This window comes from Furipterus horrens, unplaced genomic scaffold (assembly GCF_987537825.1).
Source record: "Furipterus horrens unplaced genomic scaffold, mFurHor1.1.pri manual_scaffold_6, whole genome shotgun sequence".
Lineage (NCBI taxonomy): Eukaryota > Metazoa > Chordata > Mammalia > Chiroptera > Furipteridae > Furipterus > Furipterus horrens.
The window spans coordinates 104501610-104526790 of record NW_028327176.1 but is presented as its reverse complement, the minus strand read 5'-3'; the positions used below and the strand labels follow the sequence as shown (position 1 = coordinate 104526790).

The 25181-nt window shown below is 39.8% G+C and overlaps 1 protein-coding gene across 1 annotated transcript in view; it reads left to right on the top strand.

Moving 5' to 3' along the window:
* Nucleotides 1-19638: 19638 nt before the first annotated feature.
* The window catches only part of PKHD1 (PKHD1 ciliary IPT domain containing fibrocystin/polyductin), a 440427-nt gene continuing 434884 nt past the window's right edge, over nucleotides 19639-25181 (top strand). Inside the window, exons 1-4 of the mRNA XM_090282575.1 lie at nucleotides 19639-19767; nucleotides 21278-21355; nucleotides 21989-22133; nucleotides 25047-25155. Of these exons, the coding sequence (XP_090138701.1) occupies nucleotides 19716-19767; nucleotides 21278-21355; nucleotides 21989-22133; nucleotides 25047-25155 (384 nt within the window). The 5' untranslated portion in view covers nucleotides 19639-19715. The remainder of the gene's footprint in view (nucleotides 19768-21277; nucleotides 21356-21988; nucleotides 22134-25046; nucleotides 25156-25181) is intronic.

Here is a 25181-nt window from a genome sequence, read left to right as displayed (position 1 = left end):
TCATTTCTTCCTTTAGTTTTTTGCCTTTTAGTTTTTTGGTTTTTATAGTCAGAGGTAATGGGGGTTTATCTTCCTGGTGCTGAAACCCTGGGCTGTGGGGTCTGGCCTGGGGCCACCACACATGAAAGTGGGACTGTCTGTTCCACAACTGCCACCACCACCACTTGTCCAAGTCATATCACCTCTCTACCCCATCTCCATGACTCCACCCCTCCTACCTGGCTGGGTGAATGTGGCTTCATTAAATCCTTGGTTGTTGGATTTCCATATAACTCAGTTTTGTGACTGTTCTGATTGTCATTTGTTTTTGATATCTAGTTGTAATTCTTTCTATGGTTGTTCGAGGAGGTGAAGAATGCCTACCTATGCTTTCATGTTGACAGAAAGTCCCATCGAATTATTTTATGGAGGAAGGTATCAGTTAGTTTTCCACTGAAAAAAAGATTGCTTTGGAGACTTGAGACAAGTGAACTTGGTGAGTAAGTTTGGATATTGAGTAGCAATAGCCACTGGGGGATCTTTTGATAGTTTTGGAGAGAGCTTGACAGCCTTGATTAGGGCTGTGGCAGAGAAATGGGTTGGATTTGAAACAGTTGAGAGGCTGAATGTGTAAGATTTGGGAATTGATTATAAACGGGAAATGAAGCTGTGTCAAGAGCAAATCTACGGTTTCTAGTGTGCATACCTGTGTGATTGGTTGTTCTATTCCTGGGACAGAAAACACTGGAGATTTCAGGCAGAAGATCAAGGGCTCAAAGTCTTTGAATTTGCTGTTTCAAGTGTCTGAGAGATAGCTGTGTGGAAATACTGTGTTGGCAGTTGGATATTCAGGTCAGGAGCTCAGAAGATTAGAGTCATCAGCATATAGATAGCACATGAAGCGATGGAAGTGGATGGAAAATAAAAAGGTATCAGGTTGCACCTGTGAGACCAAAATTTATCAAACATTTTTTATGACTCCAGCATGGTTGTTTCTCTATGGGAAGTCATTTGCTAAATCATTTTCATATTGGGTGTCAGACAGAGTATGAACAATATCTGACTGGAACCTTAATATTTCTGTTGAGTCCGACATGCAACCTTCCATCTGGGTTATTCTGGATATTAATGGAACTCTGTCTTTTGATTCAATTTTGTTTTTGGGTTTCCCTTCTGCATGTCAACCCTGAGTCTCCCCCAACAACCTTCCTAGCTGTGAAGGAGGTGTGAGGGTATTGTCACCATCACTTAACCCCGGTGTTAAGGGGAGGGATTTTTTTCTGAAGCCATTGGCATTGTGCTCAGACTGCGGACATTCAGTGTTGCATGGGATTAGGGGAAAGATAGCTCAAGAAATGAAGAGTCTGGGTCTAATAGAAGTGCCTTAAATAGAACAAAGATCTTGGTATAGTTCCAAACATATTTTGATAACTTTTTATCTTTATTTTATTCTGCATTAATAGTTGTAGGAAATCATGCAATTATTTTGGCTTGTTTTATTACTCTTTCTCTATTTAATATATATATTTGAAAAATTTTAAATTTGTTGTATAGCTATGTAGAAGGGTATAAATGAAAAAATACAGTTTTTTCTCTCCACTTCTTTTTCCTTTTTAAACCTATTCAACTGCTTATTCTCTTAAATTTTGTTTTAAATTCAACTTTGGTTGGGTTCAGCCACTTAGTATGATTCACTCTTGTTCCACTCAGGTTTCCTCGTAGCAGCTGTTTGTCATGAATGAATATCTTGCTTGTGCTGGGGTCTTCTATTTGGCTTCTTTAGGCAGCTTTTGACTGCACAGCACCTGAAAGCACAGTCAGATCTTTTAACTCTTATGCAGGAGATGTTGTGCTCTGAGGACACGCAGCTGCCTCCCTTTGGGAGAAGAGGGAGCAGGTGGGGCAAGAGGGCCACATGCCACCAAATCCCTTGCAGATTTTCCCTTTCTCAGCAGAGGCTGCCAGTCAGGCTGAATACCACCGGGAGATTTTCCACTGTGAACAACTGTCCTGGGACAGCGAGCTGGGATCACGTTTCAGGAATCTCCTGTTGCCCTTGAGAATCCATGTGGATGGCTGTCAAGTGTGCTGTAGGGGTAAGAAGGCTTCATAGAGAGGTGATGAGTCATGAGGCACTAGAAGAAGAGGGAGAAGGAGAAAAGGGAAAGGGATCCTTCTGGAGGGGTAGGGGGTGAAGGGCGGTCAGCTTTCACTTCAACTTTTCATGGAAATGAATGATCAAAATTGCAACTCACTTAATTATTTGTTTCATTTAATCTTACTTTTCCTTTCTGTTGTAACGTTTTTATTTCCTTTTTATTTAGTTTCCAATACAATTAAAAATATTTGGTGCCCTTGCTTACCTCTCAGAATGTCTCTAAGTTCTCTCATCCATTCTACATGCCAGAACTTTTAAGATCAAATCTCTCTGCTTCTAATCCATCTCAGAGTTCTTTGGTGAATGAAGGATAACATCAGCAGTCAAAGAGTAAACTTCCCGGCCCAGGTAGCTAATTCCTCTGGAAATGATTGAAGTTTACTAACCTATTTAAAAAATAATTTTCTGAAATACCAGCTGGTGTTTATGGAATATGTTGCTTCTCTCAGGTAACATATTGGGGCTTTTTGCATCCAACTTTCAAAACCAGATATTACCAAAAAAACAAAGAAAAACAAATCCCCAAACAAAAAAACAAACAAACCAAAAAACCCCCCCAAACTCTCCTGGGCATATCCTTCACTCTCGATATTTCAACATTACTTCACTTTGATACTAGATGTGTAGGTTTTTCACATATCAAGCAATTCTGCCACACCAGCTGGGTATCCTATAAGGTAACTCAATTCTGACACTATCTACCTGGAAATAGTGTCCTATCCCATAAAATTAAGTGCTCAGTCCCACAGGGCTACCCCAACTGCAACATTAATCACAAGTCCAGGTTGTTACCAGTACCTCTGACTAGCTATAAATCAGAGGATCCCATGACCCCCTTCTCAGGTTCAATTTATTTGCTAGAGTGGCTCACAGAACTCAGAGAAACACTTTACTTATTAGGTTACCAATTTGTTATAAAAGGATATAACTCAGAAACAGCCAGATGGAAGAGGTGCAAGGGCAAGGCAAGTAAGTGGGAAGGGGGCAGAGCTTCCATGCCTTGCATTTCAGTCTCCCCCACATCCCCACCAACCTGAAATATTTCTAAACTCCTTCCTTTTGGGTTTTTATGGAGACTTCATTACACAGGCATGCCTGATTAAATCATGGGTCATCGTGATTGAATGCAACTTTCAGCCCCTCCCCCTGCCTAAAGGTTGGTTCCCCTGGGAACCAGCACCCATCCTTAGGTGCTTTCCAAAAGTTAACTCATTAACGTAAACTCGTGTAGTTGAAAGAGGTTTATTATGAATATCAAAATTCACCTTTATTGCTCTTAGGAAATTCCAATGGGTTTTGGAGCTCTATGCCAGGAGTGAGATAAAGACCACATATATATTTATTACAAGTCACAAAATTACAACAGAATTTCCCAAAAAATGTTCAGAAACACTAGTTCCAATCAAAATAATGGACCTGTAATGAAGTATTTGGGAAAAACTTCAACAAACTTAAATAGGATTCCTTTCTGCAGGACTTTTCAGAGGCTTTAATAAAGCAGTATGCTTTGTCAGTTTTTAAGGAAGGGAATAGCTCTTAGCTTTTTCAAACTTTATTTGGCTACAGAACTTGTTTTTTCACGGGATGTCTTTCTAAATTATTGAGTTGCACAGAATATGCATTTTAAATCCTGTTCAAATGAAAGAAGTTGCTCTAATGCATCTCTGCGAAGTTGATTGGTAGAGAGATATTTTGGGCCAGGGTGGGCACTGAGGTGAGTGAAATTGTACGTTTTGGGTGGCTATCTTCTGCTAATTAGTATTTGTTTACAGTAGTCTAGTTGTATTTATCTTCAAGGGCCCAATATTGTCCCCCAGTGGGTCCAGTCTTTCTGTGCAATTATCCTCTACTTGGGAGATGACCTTGGCAGTTTCTACAAAATAAAATCTTTTAAAGTTACAAAAATGATAACATAGTTATCATATGTGATATTACTTAAAAACATTTATAACACAATATGTTTGTTTTGAAATGAGAAAATAAAGGTAAGCAAAATAAAAATAAACAAAAAATAATCCATAATGTTACTGCTCAATTGTTAACTATTATAATTTCAACAGGTATATACTTTGTCTTCTTTTGTTTACACATGTACATAAATATTTATACCTACCCTGCTCCTAAAATTTTTTTCAGCCTTTTTTGGGTTGATTTTATTTGAACCTTAATTAAGAACCTTCTCCTAGAGTATTTTTGGTCCCTTGAAAGGAGGCAGGAGAGAGAAGATGAAGTATTATATTAAAGGGGTAGCTTAGGAGCTAAGTAACCCACTATGTTTCATGGTTAATCGCATCAATATCTTCCAAGAGGAACACATGCACTTCAATTGCACCAAGTGACAACCTTTCCTGGCTGTGTTAGTTTCCTGTGGCCACTGTAACACAGTGTCACAAACCTAGTGATTTAAACGATATGGATTTTTTATCTCACAGTTCTGGGGATCAGAAGTCCAAAATCAGTCTCACAGGCTAACATCAAGGTGTTGACAGGGCTCATTTCCTAGAGGAGGTTCTGAAAGGAAAATCTCTCTCTCTCTCTCTCTCTCTTTTTGCCTCTTTTTAGCTTCTTAAGGCCACTTGCATTCCTTGGCTTGTGGCCCCTTTCTTGTGTCATATCAGATTTTGGCTAATGTAATCACATCTGCTACAACCGACTCTGACCTCTGCCTCTCTTTTATTAAGATCTTTGTGATTAAATCGGGACCACCTGGTAATCCAGAAAATCTCTTCATCTCAGAATGTATAATTTAATCACATCTGCAAAAGTCCCTTTTATCATGTAAGGTAATATATACACATGTTCTGGGGATTAGGGATCTTTGGGAGGGCAATTTTTCTTTCTTTCTTTCTTTCTTTCTTTCTTTCTTTCTTTCTTTCTTTCTTTCTTCTCTCTCTTTCTTGAAATAATTTAAGGTGAGAATTAAGTGTTGATTTTCTAGATGTCATGGTATATAAAGGCCATGGATTAATATGAGGTCTTTCAGATAGTGGCAGACAGTCAAATAAAACCCACTTGTATCACCTATCTTGGTTGAAACTGAACTTCTGGGACTGGCATAGAGGGCTTTTTTTGCCATCTACTGCACTGGAGACAATTGGGCATTCTTGGCATGGTTCAGAGCTAGATCCCAGAAGCTGTTGTGTACTGTCCTTTCCACTCTGCATTTGAGAACATAGACCTTCAAAGTGTTCCCTCCATGTCTCTGGCTTGGCTATGTGCCCCTTTGAAGTCCTGTGGCAGTTGTTGTCTATAAATAAGGCATGCCCAGTGTCATCAAAGTTCTGAGATGAAGGTCACTTACAAGAACACAGAAAGTATAGGACAATATTAGGGACACATCTTGGTTTCATTTTTATTCCCTCATGTATCCTCAATCCTCCCACCTCCAACTTCATGTAAAAAATACCTGAGGGCTCCAGAGAAAATAATCAAAACTGTGTCACACTTGACAGACTCTTTCTTGCTTCCCTTTAACAAGAGGGAAGAGGAAAGAAATGAGCATTTGGATAAGAGCCCAGGAGCCCATATCAGTTCAGACTTTCCCTGAGCAGCAAAGCTCCTGGACATTCCCTGGGCAGTAACACTAATGATAACTACATTTATTGGGGTTATTCTTGACTCTACTGCATTAGGTAATCTTATCTCCTCCTCATGACTGTGCCCTGGAGATGGAGTATAAGAATTTCCATTTCACAGATGGGGAACTAGGGCTATAGAGAACTTAAGCTGTACTGTCCCTAAATTTTCACTTCTAGGTATGCACAGAAAACAATATTTGAGCTTTCGTCTTAGATAAACTGATGGAGCCACTCAAGGTGAAGGTGGTCAGCCTTAGGATCCAGCTGCCCCAGGTACCAGCTACCTGTGTGCTAAAGAGGGTGAGACCTCAGTACATACACCCAAAGATGTCCAAGACTATAAGACTAGCAAGTCATAGATTTGAATCCATGTTTGTCTGATTCTTGATTCAAAATTCCTTAAAAAAACAAACAAACAAACAAACAAAAAAAAACTAGCTTCTCGAGACTGTCTGAAAACCAGGATACTGAGACAGCGCCGCTTTTTAATTTTAGGTTTGAAACATGTTACCATGGCACGAACTCCACTTTCTCTTAAATCCCACTTGCTTTAATTTAAAATAATCTAGCGAGGGTTTTACCAGATTAAGGTTTATTTGCTTGTTTGCTTTTTAAATAGAAGTTTGGAGATTATTCTATAGTGATCAGATTCTTGCCTGTTTTGAATCTACCCAGGGTCTGTTTCCACTCTACGATGAACTCATTTTGTTCAAATTATTTTGGGGATCCTAACTGATGCATTAATACCTAAATTAGAAAGATATAGAGAAATCATTCATTTCTCAAGGCGATGCTACTGGTGTTTAAGCAATAACAGAATACAGAGCCAAGTGTAACTTTTCCTGGAGCTTTGGTTGGGAGTGGGTGGGCCTGGCTGACTCCAAGAAGGACGTCGAGGATGCTGCCTCAAGTGTGGATCCAGTGGCAAACAAGCCATCCAAGTGCAGGGTTACTGGCATGGCCAGGGAGTGAAAACCAGGTCTCAGTTACGCCAGATCCATCAGTCTGCAACCAGAGACAGATGGACGGAGAGAACAGGCTTGTGGAGGCTAAGGAGGGCAGAATCTGGAAAGCTTTAGGTGAGGGGACCTGTAGCCTTAGTCTCAGGTTCAGAGCTGAAATGGGTTAGACTGTACCTATTTTTTAAAATGATCTCTTTCTCCATATATATCAATTTACTATTTAGAAACATAGTATGTTAATTTTTTCATAAACAAGTATCTTTTTGTTTCTTTTTGCTGCACATATAACTGTAATGCTCAGGCAGTTTGGCTACTGGATTTGACCATAGAAATCTCTGATAAAGTGAAGGGCTGTGGTTTGGACCTCAATACCACACGAGCAAACTTTGACATCCACACTCTTAAACCTGATATTATGGCCTTGGGCCAGCTGGCCCTACTTAGTTCTTCAGCTTTATTTTGCTCTGTTTCCTAGCATGTAGCTTTCAGTTGTACTTTTATATTTCCGTTCCTTTTTAAAAAAAAAAACAGCCTTTCTCTCCCCATCGATCGAAATCTCACCCATCCTTCAACATCCCACTTTGATGTCTGTCAGCGCCTCCAAATGCCTCCCCAATGATGTCCTAATAAAGTAATTATTTCTTTTTCTGCATTTATTACTTGTTCTTCTTCTGTGGTACTTCCTATGTCCTGCCTGTGTAGCTTTGTTTGTAAATGCTCTATATTTTCAACTAGATTGAAAGCTTTTAGAGGGCAGAAGTTACATTGTGGCTGTCACAGTAGCCAGCACAGATAGCGTCAGAGAGATTCAGTCAACACTTGCTTTCTTGCTTAATTGGATCAAATTAGAACCAAGAGTTTTTATTTCCCATCTCCTAATTCATTTTTTTCATGAAACAATAAGTTAATGAATGCAATTAATGACAGAACATTTTAGTTGTAGGGTCGGTTCTTTAGGGTTGTTGCTGAGTCCACCTGCACTGGGGATATTTGTGGGAGCAGAGGGGAAGGTGTCTTCCTAGGTGCACCTCACTTCTCCATGTCAGCCCTAGAGATCACTTATGACATCGATGCCTATTCAGTCCAAACAGCAGAGTGCATGTACCAGCTACAACTGACGAAGCACATTTGGGTTTGTGATCCAGGGATTTAATGTCTAGTCCTAACTCCACATTAATTAGCCATGACTTTAGAAGAGCTGATTTATATTTCTGGGTGTCACAATAAATGGCTACAATAACCCATATGAGTGTAATAAGGATTACATGAGTTAATGTGTACAAACAAGGAAAATCTTGAAAAAGTTTGCAAAGCTATTATCAGGTATTATTTTACGATGTGAATATTTGCAGCAAGGTGTCACAGTGAATCATACAGTTGACATACCAAATGTGTTGCTGTAAATCTTGTTTATGGTTTAGAAATTTATCAATTTATTCATCCATCCATCTGTTCATTCATTGTTTCTGTTGTTGAATACCTATATTGAACCAGATATGTTGTACGAAAATAAAACAGCTCATTCAGCCTCTGGTGACACTGGGTGCCCATCACATCTACGGAAGACTAGCTGGCATTCAGACAAGTCCTCATGGGTGGCAATACTCTCCCAGGCAATTTATCCAGCTCCAGGTTGAAGTATGGCTCAGAAACCTGACTGACTAGCACACCAGGGAAGTTCTGCTTCTCAGGTAAGCCCTCCTTCACCAAATCCTGAGACTGCTATGTTATTCTCCAATGTTCATGGATTTGTTTGTGATTTGGGGAATCCTGGCTGGTGTAGCTCCCTCTCTACAGCTGTACTGAGAAGCACACTGTAATTAAGTGCTTGCTTGGTCTCGTGGAATCAGAACAGGGCACTGGTTATAGGATTAAAATTCCTACAGGCACCCAGCTTACATACCTAATGCAAACTTCTTCACAAAAAGGTGTCTCAGAGGAATGAAATTGAACAGATCTCATTCCCAAGCCCAGTTCAACTCCTCACTTGCTGGGTGACACTGGACATGTCTCATGACTTCTCTGTGTCCCATTTGCTCTACGTGAAGAATAAGGATAATGGTAAAACCTACCTGGTAGAGTGGTGGTGAGGACTAAATGAAAGAGTCCAGGAAAAAGTTAACAGAGAGCCCAGGAGCCAAGTAATTGTTAATTATTAGTGTTAAATACCTGACATGAGTGTACACTGGTCATACTCATTAACTCAATCATTCAACACACATTTACTAAGTACCTATTATGTGCTAGTCCCTGTGAACAAGGCAGACACTGTCCCTGTACTGATGGAGCCTGCAGTATACTGGGCGGGGAGATCTTAAACAAATAAGGAGATATGTAACAGAGCACTGAATAAGATTGTTCTTATTGCCCAGCATTTGGCTACTGTGACTGAATACTAAGGACAAAAAATAAAAAAGTCAAATAATCAACATTTTGAAAGGACCCCTTTCCCAACCAGGTCACGCAGCTCCTCAGGCTTAATTGAGTGCGGCTGAACAGGACTTGCTAACCCAACTCCCTGAACCCTTCTATATAAGCAACTGACAAAGGGGGGAGGAGCATTCTTCACATTGGTGGTCTGAGCTGTCACTGGGCCTCTTTCTCTCCTCTGTGGGGTGTGGGGGGCCCAGTAGGAAGAAGCCTTGGAAAGGAATGCCAGAAACAGAGGACTGATGTGGACTGGAACATCGGGTTGATGACAGACACCCAGGTCTGGGGACTGTGCAGTGGGGAGATCCTGGCCAGGACACAGGAAGAACTCACATGTTTCTTGTTCAAGTCTTGCAAAGGGTAGCAAAGGTGAGTGGAAATAGCCAGAGTCAGTGAGAATTCTAAAAGGAAGTCCAACCAGATGAGAAAGACATCTGTGAGTCCCTGTCCTCAACCTCCTCCTTACCCTGACACTTCAGAGAACACTACAGGCTCTCAAAGAAGGGTGAGAAGAGTAAAAGCAAAGACTACTCTGCCCTATGAAGCCCCTAAACAGGTGGAGACAGGTGGGATAGGGACATTTTAAGCTGGAACACATAAGAATAGACTATGTTTAAAAATCTATATACTTTTATTTTAAAATAGTTTAAATTGTAAGAAATTACAAAAATGATAGTATTCCTGTGTACTCTTCATCCAGTTCCTCCTAAGGTCACATCTTACATACTCATAGTGCCTTAGAAAACTAGGAAATTGACATGGCTGTAATACCTTATCACATTTCACTGGGACCGGCTATGTTTTAGAAAATAGACGTAAGCTGCAAGTTATGAGATTTACCAGAGGTGTTATTAAAAAGAGAGATTTGTTGAGCCCAATTGAAGGCAGTGCTCAGATAAATATAAATCCGTTACACCTACATCAGTAATGATACACACAGAGTTCAATACTACATGAGTAGTAATTATTTAAGAACAATTGGGTTAAGCAGTACAATGGAGAAATAAAGAATTAACAGGTGTATACAATGGGAGAACCTCATCTGGTCTAAGAGGAAAGCTAGTGATATGATAGTCACGTAGAGATCTCAGAATGAGTAAGAATTAATTCAACAACAGGAGTGCAGAGTGCTTTTCTGTTCAGAGCTTAGAAGGTCATGTGAATGTTTGTCCCTGGGCTCTCTTATTTCTAAGCTTTCAGACTGAGTCAGGTCTATTGGTACATAACAAACCACCCCAATAGTAGTGGCATCAGAGTCTAACTAATTTATTATGCTTACAGATTCTGTGGGTTGAGACTTTGGAAAAGACATAGTAGGGAAGGCTTGTCTTTAAAATATGGTGTTTGAAGTCTCAATGGGAAGAGGTAAAGGCTGGTGGTGACTGGATGCCTGGTGGGGGCAAGGGGGCTGGAATGTTGTGAAGGCCCACTCACTCAAGGCTATAACATCTGGGGGGAGGAGCAAAACCCAGGACTGCCACCAGGAGTACTTAGAGCAGGCTTCCTCCCAGCATGGCAGCCTCAGAGGAATTGAACCTCTCAAGGGAGAGGTCACAGCACCAAGCATATGTTCCAACACCCACAGCAAAACTGCATTGTGTTTTCTGACTGGGCCTCAGACTTCAGGCAGCATCATTATTAATACCTATTAGTTTTGAGTGAGTCACAATCCCACCCAGCTTCAGAAGTAGGGAGACCCGGACCTTCCTTTCAATGAGATGATTGACAAAAAATTTGGGACCATTTTTAGAAAACTGGTCTACTATATATCTGAATAGTTTTCTTTATATATATTTATAGCTTTAAGTTTTACTGAATAATTTGATCCATTACTTGTTTTATTTCTAGATTTTTGGATTCCTCTCATTTTCTTTGCCTATATGTTCCTCATATCAGGTATTGGGCTCTGTGCTGTTTTATTAGCTGTGCAACATTTGCCAGAGAAGGGGCAAACATTTCTTTCATTTTTAAAACAATTTCCTTCAAGATATAGAACTTGATAGTATCATAACATTCCACTGCTAAATCACTAAAGCAAGCATTCTGCCTGGCTGCAGAGTGTAGGACTTCAATGTCACTCGGAATTTTAAATCTAAATGTAAGACACACAGGAAATCTAAAATTGCAGCTGGGCTCCTGAACTCAGGTAGTAACATGGTATCAAGGTAGAAAAAATTAATTGCTTTTCTGTTGTTGCTCCCTGCTAGTGTGATTTATTTTAAATTCTGATGAAGCCTGGGAGAAGAAGCTATATTGTAATTCAGAAACTGACTTTTGCTGTTTTGCCCATGTCTCTCACAGATGCTCCAGATTCAAAGAAAAGGATGTTTCTGTGGTCTGGAAGACATTGGATATTGCGACATCTATTTTATCTGACATAGTGAAAATCAAGTTACTCCACGTAAGTGGATTTTATGAGCAATGGAAGTCTACCGCCTTTGAGTGCCCACGCATTTTAGAAAATGTTTAAGTTTTCTGGAATAAGTTCTATTTAATGTACATTACACATATTTTCCTGTTGTCTTAGATGTAGGGTGATCACTCATCCCGGTTTGCTTGGGACTTGTCCTGTTTTAGCACTGGAAGTCCCACATCCTAGAAAGCTCCTATTCAGAGTAGACTGGGACAGCTGGTCACCTTACAGTTAAATATGAACTTGATTTCATTGTTTTCTCATTACTTTGTGGACCTAACTTGTTGAGCATTGTAATTCAATACTGTGTTCAGGATGATTGAGGCATAGAGCACCATAAACCCCCAGACTATGTGATGTTAGAGTAGCCAATCACCTCTGCTCTTCCAAGTGAGGAACTACCTGTAGTCCAATGTTGCTCCCAGGGTCATGTAGTCTGTCAGTTATTTGCACCTGCACTGCCCAGGGACCTTATTGATTTCCAGGATTCTCTTTAGGGTGATGGAGGCCACTATAGTTTTGCTTCTGGATGGGAAGTGTCACTGTTACCAGAATAAGTTCATGAGCAAAACTGACTCAGGATAGGAGCAATAATGACAAATTACTTGTCTGTAGAAACTATAAAGTACATACTTCACCCATAGCTTTGAACCTTTGGTGGAATGTGTACATTCATTTAATCTCCACATTTGAGTCCATGTGTTCATTATCCTTAAGTTGTCAGTTTAATCAGGAATATTATATTAAACCAGAGAGCATCTACTTGCTTTACATTTTGCTTTCCATGAAAAAGGGAGACTAGGAAGACTTGAAGAAAAGGAAGGACAAGTTGGGTCACTCCTAGATGGGTGAAAAGAGAATTGCCTGGAGAGGATTCTGGCAACACAGAACACAAGGGGCATAAGTGGGCCATGGCCCCATGGCTGGTCCCACAGGGGTGCGCCTGGTGAAGGAGAGCAAAGCTTGCTCCCGAGCTCCCCTTGCCCAGTGAAGTTCTTCCTTAGATGGAAGGGCCATGCTTGTATTCAGTTCCACATCTGCTTTCTGTCAGTTTTATCCTCTTCAACATATAGAAATTTATTTTTTCTTTTTTAAGGAAAAGGGAAAAAAATGCACCCTTGCTTGTATGGCTCAGTTGGTTTAAGAGTTGTTCCATACACCAAAATGTTGTGGGTTTGATTCCCAGTCAGGGCACATACTTAGGTTGCAGATTTGATCTCACATAGATGTTCTCTCTATGTCTGTCTGTCTCTCCCTCCCCCACATTTCTCTCTCAAATCAATAAACATATTTAAATAAAAAATTTAAAACAGAAAAAAATGCATTGAGCATTCTCAGTTTCCAATTTAAAGCCTAGCTTTGACTTATATTGCCCTCATCCATTCCAGAAACAGATAGCACATTCAGGCTGAAAAATTAATAAAGGGACTATTTCTAAGAGGTATGGCCATTGTTTAGGAAAAGCTGTGAGGGATGGTGCAGTACGTGAAAGCTAGCTGCAACAGGAGCTGTTACCCTTGGGCCTAAAGGGGCAAAGAGAGGAAGGGTTACCAGAACTTACAGAGAGAGCAAGAGAGTGTGTTATATGAAAATAATCCATTGTTAGAAGCTGAGATGAGAAGGGATGAAACCAGGGAAAAAATACCCTAATTATATCCTGTCTCTCTGCACCTTCTTCTGGGCTCCTGGTGGTGTCCACCATTTGGGAAAACAACCAAAGGCCAAGGGACAAGGAAGCCCACTGGTACATTCTATACAGGTTACCCTTCTGGGCACAGAGCAGAACAGAGAAGAGTAGAGAGTAGATCTGGAGGGTCAAATAGATGTCTGATTTCAGAGAGTTCCTTAGATGATGTCCTTCCTCTTCTGTTCTGGCTTCCTCTGTTTAATGTCTGTAACTCTTTAGATAAAGCTTTCAAAAGGATCTTCACTAAAGCTGGAACTAACTCATGGGGCCACTAATAAAACCTGCATTAGTCTGATTCTTCTGAGAAGCACACGCTCAGACAGGATTAAAAGTGCAACGGTTTTGTGAGGGAAAGTGCCTAAGAGAGAAGCTGTGAAGGCTGGGAGAGCTGTCAGACTGACCCTGAGTGAAAGAGAGAGGAATGGGTGCATCCTAGCCTGCCATATAATTCTAAGGAAAGTTTTGCAAGGTTGAAGAGATTTTAAGTTAAAGCCACCATCAAAGGAGTCCTGTGTCTCTGAGTCCTGTGGCTTACCTTTGTCATGTTCAGTCCTTGATCGGGAGCAGCCTGTAGAAGTGTGGCCTTGGTCCAAATGTGGTGATAAATTTCATAGTACAAACAGCCAGGTCCTTGCTCAATTATTTAATTGGAGATCTATGAGGTTTATTTTCATACCACCTTCCACCCCCAAATTCCCAAAGCTGTTGGTCCTCAGAAATTCAGAGTGGTTTTGGAATTTTAAGAGAAAGAGGTCAGAAAATGACCTTGATTTCCCTCAGTTTGCATTATAATCCTGAGAAACATTTTTTCTGTGTTGAGATTCCTTAAACTATCATGAAATAGCTCCCTGTAGAATAATGTTAATGTCTGATGGTGGGCATGGCTCCCTATTTTGAGGTGGTAGAACCATGCTCAAGCTGCCTTCTGAGGATTGTTTGTCTTTATCATTGGTCAGAGACCTGAGCATAAGACTTTATTTAGAATTTCTATGAGAAAGGGTTGGGGGCTTGGCAAACTTAGATGCATGTGTATATTCAGGGGTCTTGATATGAAAGAGGGAGCTCACAGAGGTTGGTACTTGAGGCTTCCCAAACTTTCAGGTGGTATAGCCACTGTCAGTTGAGTTCTACAGCTTTTCCTTTTAGGCCTTGGAGCATGAAATGGCTCATTCTGGTTCATTGCTTTATCAGTAGAGTTTGATTGCCCAAAAGGAAGTTCCTGGAGCCCAGAAACCAAAGTCTTGTGTATCATTGATTCTTTTAGTCAAGAATAGAGAGACACATCTTCCCATAAGAAAATTGCGGTGTTTTTAGGATAAAGCCTTGATAGCTAGCCTACAAAAAATAATTATAGGTATCCACTATAGGATAGATGAGGTAAATTTTTGGAAACCTCTTTCTAAAGTAGCAAGAAATAAAATACAAGTTAAGTCATCATCAGTAAACTTTACTACAATATAGGTAACTAATATGATCATCAATTTGTCTCCCTGCCAGACAGCAAGTATTTTGAGTGCAGAAACTATTATATTCTTTAAAAAATGATTTTGAATCATATAAGTGATTCATAAATATAATTTTCTTTACAGAAAGAAAAAAATTGCCTATACTTCTGAAATCCCAAAACTGGTCTGTTCCTTCCTCTCCATTACCCATGTTCTAGGCACACAAATGTGACTCAACTGACTTGTTGCCCTGCATTGGAGAGATCTAGAATGGAAATTGTTTCAGTAGCTAAGCAGAGTGGCAAGGTGACTGACATCCCACCTGCCTAACTTGGCCAGGCACCTGATCTCTACCCCACTGGATGCAGTTAGGAAAATCATTCTGCTTGTCACTGGTAGCTGAGCTGTGCTATACAACAGATTCAGTATAAACTCCCATACTTTCTACAGGGTAGTTCTACTACTCTCATCAGAGTTGTGCTGTATTTTTATAGATAAAATCTGGTCTTTCTAGGGATGCTTTCCAGATCTACTGATGGTCCTTTGTGGTGGAAACTCAGGGCTATCAAATTCTACTGGAAAGGCTCCTCTCCCAAAGGAAAGGAGGTGAGAATTACTTCTAGTCAGGAACCACTGGTCATGGACTGACATGGCCAAGTAGCTGGTGATGTATGTAAATTGAAATGGGTGATGGAACAAAGACAGAGTCAGACATGGTCCAAGTAAGAAGGTGGTGTTGATGTCTTAGACCCTCTGCTTCTTAGTTTCTTTATCAAGAGAGAGTTAAACCAATAACTAAGACCTCTGGTCTGGGTTCTCGTGGAAGATGATGAGAACAAGTTAAGGGCTTTCCCTTGGTCAAGAAAGCAAGAACAGGAGTGAGAGAGGAAAGTAAAACAACAAAGAGAGCTTGTTTGTAATTTCTGAGCAAAACTTTGAACAAGTCACTTCCTTTGATGGCTTCTTTAGACTCACACCCCTATAATGAGAATGTCAGCCCATAGCAGGGCACTTATAAGTCATCCCTCTTGAGGAAAAGCCAGAGTCTGCTCATAACTGGGGGTCAGCCCTCTACTGGTGCTTTTTCCTGGGTCCTGTGTTTGGTCACTGATTTACTGGCAAATTCTTTCAATCACTGAATGCCTGTTTGTCTTACTGGCTGAACTTTTACTTAAAATTCTTGTCTGGGGTACATGCAGTAAGTGGAGAAAAATATAAGACACACTTTCTTTGGTCATTATTAAAAGACCCTAAGGAAAAATCCTAAATAGCTTGTGTTAATCATTAAACTTGCCCTCGGGCCCACTCTGAACTCTTATTTTGGCACAGTTTGGCCAGAACAAACAAGTTAGGGGAGTTACACTCCAACCTGAGTGAGTTACCTGCACAGTAGCTGCGGCTGGGCTTTAACCGTATAACACGGCCACTGTTTCTTGGCAGAGAGGAGCAAGATCCCTTGGAAAGGAAAGATAATTTATCCCTTGAGTCACAACAAGAAAGAAACAGAAAAAAGGTACTGTATGATAAAAAATGTCTCTGTTGTCTTTTTTCTAGGTATTGCATCTCTTGCCAGTGTTGCGGTGAGCAAAAGGAAATGGGCATCTGTAGTAGCAACCTTGCAGCTCTGTTTCTCAAAGTCCCCAAAGAGAGACTAAAAGGGGAGGGGGGAAAAGAGGATGAGGAGACTGGAAGAATGGGAGCAGACAGAAGAGAGAGAGGAGAGAGAGAGACAGAGAGAGAGAGAGACAGAGAGGGAGAGAGAGAGAGAGAGACAGAGACAGAGACAGAGGAGAGAGAGAGAGAGAACTTGACCAAGTGCACACAGCTTTCCTTCAGTTGAAAATTTCCTGGTTAAAAGAATTAAGTGAAGGCTCAGTTTATCCTTAGGAAGAATTTGTGGATTAACCATATTAAGAACAATTACATTCATTATTGATTTGATTGCTCTATTCTAGAGGAAAAGGTGCAAGTCTGAACATAAGGCTTTAAGAAAACCAGTGAGAGAGTGCATCTACTTCCTTTGTCCTAAGCTTGGGAGTTATTGCTGAAATGAAATATTAAAATCTTATGCTAGATTGAAAACAGAGTCTCCCATCCTGGGGATATTCTGTTGGGTATAATAAGTAAGTTAGATCTCGTACTTGTGAACTAAGTAGCAAATATTCCCAGGTAACTTTCTCTATGCAATTGGTGTATTTCTGAAAATAAAATGTTTTAAAAATTAAGTGTATTTCAGATAGATGTAAACATTTAGGGACTATTGCAACTTAAAGAACCAGCCGCCGAATCTGCTTGGAAATTTTAGAACTCCTTTCACAAATGCAAATAGCCTCCACTCCTACCCATCACCTAGGGACTTGAGAGCAGGTACACAGATTAGTTGTCTCAGTTTTTCCAGCTCCTAGCACAGTGCCTGGCATTTATCAGGCATGTAAGTGTGCGTGGATTTGAATTAAATATAGATAATATTATATAGTACTGGGCTATCCTAATCAAGACTACTAATATGTTAATTCTAAGTTTTTAAAAATTCTTTTTCCTCAAGGCCAGGTGGGCATGTTGTTCTGTTTTCAATTGGTAAGATCATTTGACAACTGTCTTTGTTTCCCTCCATTGACCTGGAGGACATTATAGGACACCTCAAAAGCCCTCACTCGATTCACCCAGCGACCCTTAAATGATGGCTGCAAAGGCTGTCCTTACTGAATACTGAAATGTCTGTAATGAGAAAAGCCATCCTGCAAATTAGAAAGACCTTGGTCATTATTACTGCCTGCAAGGAGGTATCTGTGCCATTCTCCAAACAAAATGTTATATTTTCATTCATACCTGATGAGTCTGCTAATGTATCATCTTTATTTAATCAAATGAAGATGCAAATGAATGACTGATCCTCAGCCTAGGAGACTTAATAAATCAGTGGTTCCAATCACAGGGCTCTTCATGGCAAAAGTGACTTACACTTGTGCCTTGAACAACATGGATTTGAACTTCATGGGTCCACTATATGTGGATTTTTTTTTCACTAAATACAGTTAGCCCTTTGTATCTGTGAGTTTTGCATCTGTGGGTTTGACAACCATGGATTTAACCAACCTGGGATAGAAAACAATATTTTCATATTCCAACTGCAGATTCCAAATGCAGATCAAAGATGCTGTTTTCAATCTGAGTTTGGTTGAGTCTGCTGATGTGAAGGGTGACTGTAGTTACGTTTTGGGGGAGTCAAAAGCTTTATGTGGATTTTTGATTCCTCAGGGGTTTGGCATTCCTAACTATCTTGTTCAGGGCTCAACTGTATTTTGGAAATCATTATCTTAATCTACATTTTCTCTAGCATGTGCCTATGTTCTTGCTGTTGTATATTTCTCCAATGCATCCAGATAGCCTCCAAACAAACTACCTCCAGGCTAGCAAACCCTCTTGCTGACCACTCAGTGCAGAAAAAGAGGGTGTGTGTAAGATTACAAGAGCCAGTCATGAGGGGTGGAGTGCTAGAGGATGTCATTGAGAGGATATGACTGATGGTTGATCTGGGAGCTGGCATGAGCAACTGGAGGCTTCTCACCCCTGCCCCTGCCCTTGTAATGTGAGTTCTTCCCACTGTTCCCACAGTGGGAGCTGTTTTCAAGGACACAGCTTTCAGAGAGTGAGATATTGAAACCATGTGGATGGTATTCATGCCTGAATCCAGTTAAGGTCTCTGTGCAAACTTTTAAGAATCTGGTGGGTGAGTGCAGCGATCTACTTGTCTTGCTGATACTAAGACAAGCCTCATATCTAAGTTCCTATGCTTATTAACTGATTATCTACCAATTTAGATTGGTCTGCCTCTTTCTTCAGTCTTTGCTTGCCCTTTGTGTTTGGGCATCAGCTTATGAACCAATATCAGGGATGAATTCCATGAATGAAGAGGCACCTTAGCTGGGCCATGAAGGAAGGCAGCGGCATCTAGGGAAGCAAAGAGCAGGAACCAAGGCCGAGGCTGACACATGGAAGGCTTCTCTGAGAGATGGTGGGGAGAATAGCTTGCTGCAGTACAGGGTTCACATTGGGGAGCTATGTGAGAGAAAGTTGGAAAACTACTGGGGCCAGATTGTGGCAAGACTGAAAAGTTAGAGAGAGGGCTTCCAATGCAAATACAGAGCCCGTGAAAGAAAAACTAACTTTTATTGTGTGGTTCCTTTGTGCCTGGTCCCGTGTTAATTTCTTTATATAAATATAATCTGGAAACAAATCCTAAGAAGTATTATTATAATGTATAAGTGTTGGAGGTTTTGCATTGCATTAAAAGCTTTAAGCAGAAGAATAGCATAATGAAGGCAGTGTTTAAGGAAAGTAGGCCTGGCATACTGGGCATGGTGGAATTGGGTACAGAGACCCTGGCGGTCATGGAATCTAGTTCTGAGGTTCCAGCTTTTTTCTCCTCTGTTTCTTTCCTCCCTTACTCCTCTTCTGTGAGGATAATACAATTCTCCACACATTCCCATTAGTACCATTTTTTCAACCCATTATCATACTTAACATTTACTTTCTTAAGTTCTTCACTTTTTTGTGTTTGTTTCCCAGTGGGCTGAGACTCTTCCAAAAACAAACAAACAAACAGACACCTTTCCCTCAAACTACCATTAACTATTATTTATTTATTTTATATCTAGATTTAATAAATATCTAGAATTTATTTATTTTTTAAAATTAAGCTTTTGATCAATAATGAGTTAATGAGAGAGGTTATTATTTACCCAACTTAAACATGCATAAAATAATTTGGTGGTTCAAGTGTATGGGGTGAAATAGTGATGATTTTATGTAAAATTCATAGATTATCTTTTTCACCAGAACTTGGGAAGATGTGGGTCCCTTTGAATACTCTAGAACCATATTGGTATTACTTACTTAATTTCCCAAGTTTTAATATAATTTAATAATAGTATTTAAGCAAAAAATTATAGTAATTTTCTATTTTATTTTTTATAAAGCACAAAAGCTATGCTGCTCCAGTGAAAATTGAAAATGTTTTTCATGTTTGAGTAATTTTGAGAGGATTGACTTAAGTGGACGAGATGATTGCTTGGCTGATTTCTCTGAAAAGTATTGAAATATTACTTTTGACAGGTAAGTAAGATGTGTTTTGAATGAATTATAGATAGGACACAACAGGTTACCTTCAGAACTAGTTTATTGATACTTAAAATATTATTTTTGGTGGAAGTGTTGAAGTATCTGCTCTGGGTTTAGATTTTCTCTGCTTAATAATTACTTTTCCTGCTTAGCAGTTGAGGTTATATATTAAAAGCAATGGATATATATTTCAATTTTTAATGACCAATGGAGGTTGCACTTATAGTCTAGAGCTTTTAATAATAACATACTTTCCTTTTATAATTCTTTTTGGGTCACACGATGCAATTCTTTTCAGGTTTTATTGTTTTATCTTCCCAATGGGAGTAACTCGTCTTAGTAATTAATGATCACTTGTATTAAAATCTCCTTTTTTCAAATGATGTCTCTAATTTTCTATGTGAATCCAGTTATCCTTTGTATCATTTTATGGCATTTGTTTTGGTTTTCTTTAGGTAGAAGTATCTAACGCACCTCTGAGGTGTAAACAAATAGTGGTCTTGCCAGGCTGCCATGAATGATTGTTTTGATGTGACTGATTCCCTGTCACTCTTGGCTGTGCAGTGTACCACCTGTATAGCTGCACATGGAAGCCCTAGGCTACCCAGAGTTAGGGTGGCCTAGATTATCATTGAACTCTTTGACATAGAAACTAAAAATGTTCTGTAAACAACTTTTCCTATCTACTATCTCAATGAATAGCTGACTGATGCTTACTAACTTTTTCTGAATTGACTTTACCTTGACTGAAGCACGTTCAGGAGCATCTTCAAAGATGAGGGATTAATTAAGGTCATATTCAGCCAATGGTCTCTATGAGAGGACACAATCTAGCCTAGCATGTGAAGCATATAATGTTTTATTTTTTATTTTAAGTCAATTCCAGCACTGATCCATACTTAGACCCTCTCTGTACAAAGCAAAAATCTAGACAATTTTTTATTTATTTGGAAAGTCATTCTGAGCATGTATTCAAAACTAGGGGGAAACCAGAGGATGGTCTACTGAGCAGGAAGAGTAAAACTGGGACAGTTTTTAGAACTTTCTTCTCTTCTGTAGAGGGAAGTGGAAATACAAGAAGTAAGTGATGATGTTACAATTAAATATGACTACCTTATTAAAGAGTGGGAGAGAGAAGAGATATTTTGGGTTGAATTAGGTACTAAAGGTGTTCTTGAGGTTCTTTACAGAGGAAGTAAAAATTCAGGATTGTTCTGGTGAATAGTGGGTTTTTGGATGTCTGATATGAGAAAATCAGTCAGAACTTTCCTTCCAATAGGAGTTTTGACGGTGTGGTTCCTAGACCAGTAGCAAGCACCAGCAGCACCTAGTCAGAAATGTAAATCTTGGGCCCTAACCCAGGCACAGGAAACTAGGAACTCTCAGGGTGGGGCCCAGTAATCCGTGCTTCGTCAAGCCCTTCTAGAGATTCTGATAAATGCTAACTTTTGCTTCATAACAAAATATGACCTGCAAAGCAAGTGTCTTTCTCACTTATTTACAGTGTCTTGCCTGAGTTTCCACATTGAACCTGAAGAAGGTAGCCTTGCAGGGGGAACATGGATCACAGTCATTTTTAATGGTAGGTTTGTGTCTTACCAAATACAAGTTTCTTAATTATTAATCTAAAGAATACTGAAGAATACGAATCTTTGATTTTTTTCATTGTCTAAGGACAGGTGTAAAAGATTGCCTGAAGGGAGATGGGCCAACTGGCCAACTTTTATGTTTCCAAATGCTCACTTGCTAATGTCACAGAAGAACACATTATAAGCTGTGTCCACTCTCTCATCCCAAGCTGTGAGATGAGACTCTCTGAACCCTAAGTGAGATATGGAAGCACTTAGCATAGTATTTGGCATTGTGCCACCCTAGAATCTTGGTTATTTTCCTTTTAGATAATTTGATATGTGGGAGATTCTAAATCATGGCTTGTGTATCTATCTCTACCACAGTAAAGAGTAACTTGAGGGTTGGAATATTTTTCCTGGATTTAAATGGATGGACCCGAAGAGATAAAACTTTAAAAATAAACTTATAATGAGAACACTCATTTATATAACAGTCATAAATGTCTTTGGAAATGAGAAGTGTTAATTCAATCCTTAGGCAAACTCAATGTCTCACATTGCCTCCTTGTGGCCATGGTTTTGTATTCTCTTGTGTGGATCATATAACTCTGATCAGCTGAGATTCTCCTTTTTGTCATATTTAGATTTGGAATCCAGTCTCCTTTATCCTGCCAATGGCTCTCAGCTGGAAATACACCTGGTGAATGTGGCTGTGTCTGCACTGCCGAGCATCCCCTGTGAAGTCTCCCCAGTCTTCTTGGATTTGCCGGTGGTCATGTGCAGGACCAGGTATGCCTGCTCCATCGTGAGGAGATCAGATAGGACAAGTGCTTTGCTTATCTCAGTAGTTTTTGGCGGCAAATTAGAGCTACTTCTGCTGTGGATGCAATTATCTGCTATAGATTTTTAAAATGTTTAATATGAGTATGTTTCTTAAAAGGTCCGTAACAGGGCCCAAAAGCTTAAGGGAGGATGAGACTATGGTGGTGAATTTTGAGGGTTTTGAGATATTTATAAGGAGGGGCTAAATTGTGTTTCCAGCTCTTTTTTTTTTTTTTTTTTTTTGCAAGAAGCTCTATAGGTATGAAGATTTCAATAAATGATGCCATTTTGCCATGTAAAGAACTCATCTTTTGGAATAGTCATAATTGTAATGATTGTGCATAAACTCAAAATCAGCTAGGAAGGAAATTTGTTTTAGTTGTCAGTGTGTTTGCTAAGTTTAGTATGACTTGTATAGTGTTTCTGGTAGTCTATTGTTTTACTCACGTTTCTGTTGAACTGTGAAGTCGACACTAGTTCATTCCTTCTTTACTCACGTTAAGAGATGCTGCACAAAAGTGAGTCATTGGTTGAGAAAAAGAACATTGTCATTTCCTTTTGTTTTCTGTTCCCTTTTTCAGAAAGACCGCCCCATCCCCCTTTCCAGCTCTTCTTGTTGAAATCCTAATCAACCATATTCCAAATGCCACCTCTTTCCTGAACATCCATGGAGTGGGCTCTTTCCTTTCTTTGAAAGGGGGACATATAGGGGCTGAAATCCAGGCAATGGTTGCAACAGCTTTGTGGAGGGAGCATCTTCCAGTAATTTATCCACAAAGAGTGTGTGTATGTTTATGCACACATGTGTGCAATTTATTTTCTGAAGGGGGGAGTCTTTTCATAATTTACACAAAAGCGTAGCATATGCAGCCTTAGTGGCTCTGTTTCCTCATGGAAACTTACGTCAGTTGTGCACTTGTCAGATTCACCCTTATGGAATTAAATGCTTTGATGACATGTTCAACTCCATCCTTGAAGTCCTTATGGTGTTTAGCATAATTTTTTGTAATTTGAAGATGCTCAATGGATGTCTTTTTAACTGAACTTTTTATAGCATTACTATGGTTTTAACACTAGGCTTTATGTTTTCTTTAGGTTTTGTGATATATGTGGGCATGTGCATTCCATAAGAACTTGCTATGAAAAAGTCAAAGCTCTGAAAGTTTAATTTTTATCTTATCTGTCCCAAGATATGAAACATTTTAAGATCCACCATTGATTTTATATCATGTTTTTAGAGAAAGAGGAATATTAATTTTTTTCAGTGCAATCATTCACTGGAAGATGACTATCAAGTTCAATTAACATTCAAATGTTAAAAAAAAGTATAATTTATCATTAATGAAATACTGTCATATTCATTATCATAAAAAGATACATCTGCTTTCACAAAAACAGTCAACGGAGCATCTAAATCAGCATTGCTCAACCAATATGTAATATGAGACACAAATGTGATTTAAAATATTTTAGTAGCCACATAAAAAAGTCAATAAAAAAACAGAGAAACTAATTTTAATAACTCAAAATATTGTCATTTCATATGTAGTCAATACATAAGTTATTAATGAGATATTGTATATTCTTTTTTGTACACTAACTCTTCAAAATTCATTGTATATTTTACACTTAGAGCACATCTTAGTTGGGACTAAATGCTCAGTAAACATGTATGGCTAGTGGCCAACACACTGGACAGCAGAGATTTAAGTATGAGAAGTTTGGATGGGAAGCACTTCTTAGATCTAGCTCCTTATTCATCATATTTTCCTTATAAAAATCAATATAAATAGCATTGAAGAGGAAAAGAAATTAATATAATATTCATGAAAAGAGGAGAGAAGGCCTGGGATTCTCTCGATGGGTAGGTACAGTGCATATGGACTGCTTAGATGATTATGAAGTCAAGAATTTTTCTGGCAACAAGTAAAATCAATGCCTTTTGTTTGGAAGAGTCTAGGATTCAAGCCCCACTTTGTCCTTAACCTGCCATTCACACATGTCTCTTAATCTAACCAGAATTGTCATTTTTTAAAAATGGACACTCGTCGTCGTCGGCAGCCGTCCGTCTCGAGAGACGATGGTGTAGCTTCTTAAGAGTCTATCTGCACCGCCGAGAATGGCTGTGCAGTCCGACTCGGGAGTGACATGGTATCTGTCTCCTCCCATGTTGAATTGACATCTTGCGATGACGCTGAAGCTACAGAGCCTGGGCAGGGTGATATGGAGGGTCTGCTGTTGCCCATGCAGCAGACCCCCCCTCTCTTCGCAGCTGAAGGGTCCAAGGGAAAGACGGAGTCAATACAGCTTGGCTTCAGGTGCGCCGCAGGAGTTGCCGGTGTTGACTACAACGTCAAACCGCCTTAGGGACTCCGGCTCCGGATTTTCTGTTAGGGTTTACTCCCTTAGCCTTTCCCCTGAAGAGGTATGCCGCAAGGCAGCGGAGGTTTTTTGGAGTCAGAGTTTTCCTTCTCTGATGTACCCTGACTGGAAGATCGAACCAGCGACACTTAGCTCGCAGGCCGACGCTCAATCCACTGAGCTAAACCAGCCAGGGCAAAAAAAAAATGGACACTATGATTAGATTATCTATCAACATCACTTCCAACTCTGAAAGTCCTGTGAACCTATGATTCTAAGAACCAGGACAGAATTATTTTGAATTTTAGTAATTTTTAATTTAAAAAATTATCTTGCTGAAGGATCCAATCTTTAGCGTCTAGTAGATGAATATCAAGGAGGTAAAAAATGAAATATAGGAATTCTCAGGTTAGTTGTGCTTCACAAGGTGCAGGGAGGAAATCTGAAGTGGTCCAGTGGGGCTGCTAGCTGTGGCAATTCAGTTTTTGATTCACAAGAATTTCCACTTTCTGCCCTCAGATCTCTGCTGTCTGAAGCACACGAGGGCACCTACCACCTGGAAGTGCACTCTGGGGGGCAAGTGGTAGGCAGCCCAACTCCAGGATTACTGGACAGCTCTACTTTCAAGGTGGGTTCTAAGGATGGAGGAATGGG